General features: G+C 68.7%; 1 protein-coding gene across 1 annotated transcript; it reads left to right on the top strand.

Moving 5' to 3' along the window:
* Positions 1-135: 135 nt before the first annotated feature.
* LOC105311398 (serine/threonine-protein kinase LMTK1-like) lies at positions 136-3,379 on the top strand (the record flags this gene model as incomplete). Its single annotated transcript, XM_011387378.2, is given in 5 exon segments — positions 136-1,270; positions 1,272-1,698; positions 1,809-1,956; positions 2,209-2,397; positions 3,146-3,379. Coding segments are annotated over 5 exon segments (1,940 nt in total), but the record flags the coding sequence as incomplete, so codon positions are not given.
* Between the last annotated feature and the right edge of the window lie 122 nt (positions 3,380-3,501).

Here is a 3,501-nt window from a genome sequence, read left to right as displayed (position 1 = left end):
CAACAACAGCAGCCGCGTCCACAGCCGAGCCCGGAATCCTGGACCCCGGGCCACGCAGGCAGCCATGCAGACCGCTGCCCTGGCAGGAAGCACCCCGTTTGGGCTGTCGTGAGCTAGGCCACCCCGTGGCCCCAGAGGACCCCAGAGCGCCTCTCCTTGGACCGGAGGGGGCCTCGTTTGGCCAGGAGCCAGGCCGCTGCATTGGCTTCCCCCATCTGTGTCCTGCTGAGGGCCTAGCACCTGCCACCAGCCTGGTGACATCCCCCTGGACAGAGGCAGCCGTATGCGGGGCCAATAGCCCTCAGACAGAACCCAGGCTTGCTGAGGAGGCCGAGGGCTCCGCTGGACACCAACTGCCCCTTCCCTCCATCCCATCCCCATCCCAAGAGGGAGCCCCGCTTCCCACGGAGGAGGCCATTGCCCCCACCACCCTGCCCGCCTCTCCCACACCTGCCAGCAGTGGAGCAGCTGCCACCTGGACAGCCCAAACCCTGGACAGCAGCAGCAGCTCCCGGGAGCTGGAGGCTCCAGGCAGTGAGGACGAGGACACCACTGAGGCCACTTCCGGTATCTTCACCGACGTGTCCAGCGACGGCCTGCAGGCCGAGAAGCTAGAGGTGATGCCGGCCTTCCGCTCCCTGCAGAAGCAGGTGGGAACCCCCGACTCCCTGGACTCGCTGGACATCCCATCCTCGGCCAGCGACGGTGGCTGTGAGGTCTTCAGCCCGTCGGCTGTTGGCCCCTCTGGAGGGCAGCCCCGCGCCCTGGACAGTGGCTACGACACCGAAAACTACGAGTCCCCTGAGTTTGTGCTCAGGGAGGCGCATGAGCCTTGTGAGCCTGAGGCTCTCGGGGAGCTGGCCATGGAGAGTGAGAGCCGGGGGGCCCAGACTCGGTTCACCACCTCCCCTGGCGGCCTCAACGAGAAGAACCCCTACCGAGACTCAGCATACTTCTCCGACCTGGATGCTGAGCTCGAGACCCCCGTGGGCCCTGAGAAGAGGGCTGGCGGTGTCTGGGCCCCTGGGCCAGAGCCGGACCTGGACAGCCCGCACGGCCCTGGGCTGCAGCTCTCCTCTGAGTCTGGGGTGTCTGGGGTGCCTGGAGAGATGCAGAGCCCCAGCCCTGGGGAGGTGCCCCCACTGCCACTGGGTGAGGACTCTTCCTCTGAGCCATGCGCCTGTTCCACGAGCCCCACGCCAGAGCCTCCCCGGCCCCAAAGCCCGGCCCAGGTGCCGCCACTGCCCAGCCCCCAGCGTTCAAGGTTTTCCTGCTGACCCCGGTCCCGCCGGCTCGGAGAACCACCGCCCAGGGCTCCAGGAAGCCAGGGGACTGCTGTCGGTCCTGCCCACAGAACGGACAGAAGGCCCAGGCACCCCCAGGACCCCACTGTGCCTGGCCCTTCCGGGACTCCCTGCAACCCCCGAGAGCCGGCCGGAGGAGGAAGAGGAGGACAGCGAGGACAGCGACGAGTCGGACGAGGAGCTCCGCTGCTACAGCACGCAGGAGCCCAGCGAGGAGAGCGAGGAGGAGGCCCCGCCTGTGCCCGTGGTGGTGGCGGAGCGCCAGAGCGCGCGCAGCCTGCGCAGCCTGCTCAAGATGCCCAGCCTGCTGTCTGAGGCCTTCCGCGAGGACCTGGAGCGCAAGAAGAAAGCTGTGTCCTTCTTCGACGACGTCACCGTCTACCTCTTCGATCAGGTGGGCGGTGCCTGAGGCTCTGTGCGTGGGTGGGGGTCCCCCGCAGGGCGGAGAGCGGTGGGAGTGACCAATGTTGGCGGACCGGATCACGAGCTTCTCTGACCCTCCAGGAAAGCCCCACCCGGGAGCTCGGGGAGCCCTTCCCCGGCGCCAAGGAGTCACCCCCCGCGGTCCTGGCGGGCAGCCCCAGCTCCCCCAGCTTCCCCAGCCGGCCGCGACGGGCAGAAGGCTCCCGGGACGGCTTCGCGGCTGAAGAGGGTGAGCTGGGGGCGGGGCTCGCGCGGGGGCGGGGCTCGCGCGGGGCGGGGCTCGCGCGGGGCGGGGCTCGCGCGGGGCGGGGCTCGCGCGGGGGCGGGGGCGCGACGGGCAGAAGGCTCCCGGGACGGCTTCGCGGCTGAAGAGGGTGAGCTGGGGGCGGGGCTCGCGCGGGGCGGGGCTCGCGCGGGGCGGGGCTCGCGCGGGGCGGGCTGTGACGTCACGGGACCGGAGTGACCGCCCGGCGCCATGCAGGCAGAGGCGGCTTCGAGTGGGACCACTGCTTCCCGCTGACGCCCTCCGGCGAGCCCGCCCTGGCCGCCCCACACGCGCCCTCCAAGGCGGCCGCGCCCGGCCCCTACTCGCGCTTCACGGTGTCGCCTGCGCCCGCGTCCCGCTTCTCCATCACGCAAGTCTCCGACTCAGACGCCGGGTCCGTAGGAGGTGAGGCTGCGGCAGAGGGTGGCAGAGGACACTGCGTTGGGACAATGGAGTAGGCGGCCGGGAGGGGCACCTGCTGGGCGCTCGGGCCCTGCGCTCATTATTTCTAGTCTGCGGTGCAAGCTCATTGTTCAGACGGGGAAGCTGGCCGGGATAAGTTGGGTCCCGCGCACGCCTCTTTGGCCGGGCCACGCTCTCGCCTCCCGTCTTGAGATCCTCGCCGCCAGTCCCTCAGGCCTCGCCCTCGGGTTCTACCCTGCCAGGTGCCCATCCCCTACCTCACTCCCACCCCATGTAAGTTCTTTTGGGTTTTGCTCAGCTTCTCTGAAAGCTCAAATGCCTCCTGCTCACCTCGTCCCCCAGGCAGACTCGGCCCCTTCCCTGCTGCCTTTGGCTTGTCCGCCGGTCCCTGGCACGGTGTGTCCTGAATGGACATCTGAACAAATGAGCAGGTCACCAGAAAGCTAGTGCGTGACCCAGGCCAGCCCAGTCCTGTCCCGGCCCATTTTCCCACCTGGCTCAGAAGGGCGCGTTGAGTTGTCGGGCCCTGAAGACAAACCCTGGGCCTAGGCCCTGGCAGTGCATGGCTGTAGCTCCCGCCAGGGCAGGCAGGCAGAGGGGCTGGAGGGCTGTGGCTCCCGCTGGTCAGTGGGCCTGTGCCGGGACTGAGGCCAGGTGCAAATCCTGAGGGAGGGGGCTCTGGCTGTCCCGCCATCGACCGAATGCTCATGTGGCACCTCCTGTCTGCCAGGCCCCGCAGGAAGTGTTGGGGGCAGCTGTAAAGAAGCTTGAGGCCCAGGCGGCCCCCACTTGGAGCCCTACTCCAGGCAGCAGTGAGGACGGTCACCGAGAGTGTGGTCCTGGTGGTGGTCGCAGCAGCTTCCAGCACCTCGGCACCCCATGCAACGCAGGCCAGTCTGGTGCCACCTTGGGGGCAGGATTCGTTCTGATCAGTGGGGTCTGCTGATACGCCCTAGGGGTGACCCTGGCCTCTGCTGTCAGGCTGCTTGGCCTATGAGGCCAAGGCACCTCATAATGGCTGGGGGTCCTGGCAGGCCCTGCCATGCAGGGCATATTAAGAGGGGTCCCCACCCCAGGCCCTCGCAG

This window comes from Pteropus vampyrus, unplaced genomic scaffold, assembly GCF_000151845.1.
Source record: "Pteropus vampyrus isolate Shadow unplaced genomic scaffold, Pvam_2.0 Scaffold1000003782, whole genome shotgun sequence".
In the NCBI taxonomy this organism is placed as follows: Eukaryota; Metazoa; Chordata; class Mammalia; order Chiroptera; family Pteropodidae; genus Pteropus; species Pteropus vampyrus.
This window is presented reverse-complemented; position numbering and strand designations above follow the sequence as displayed.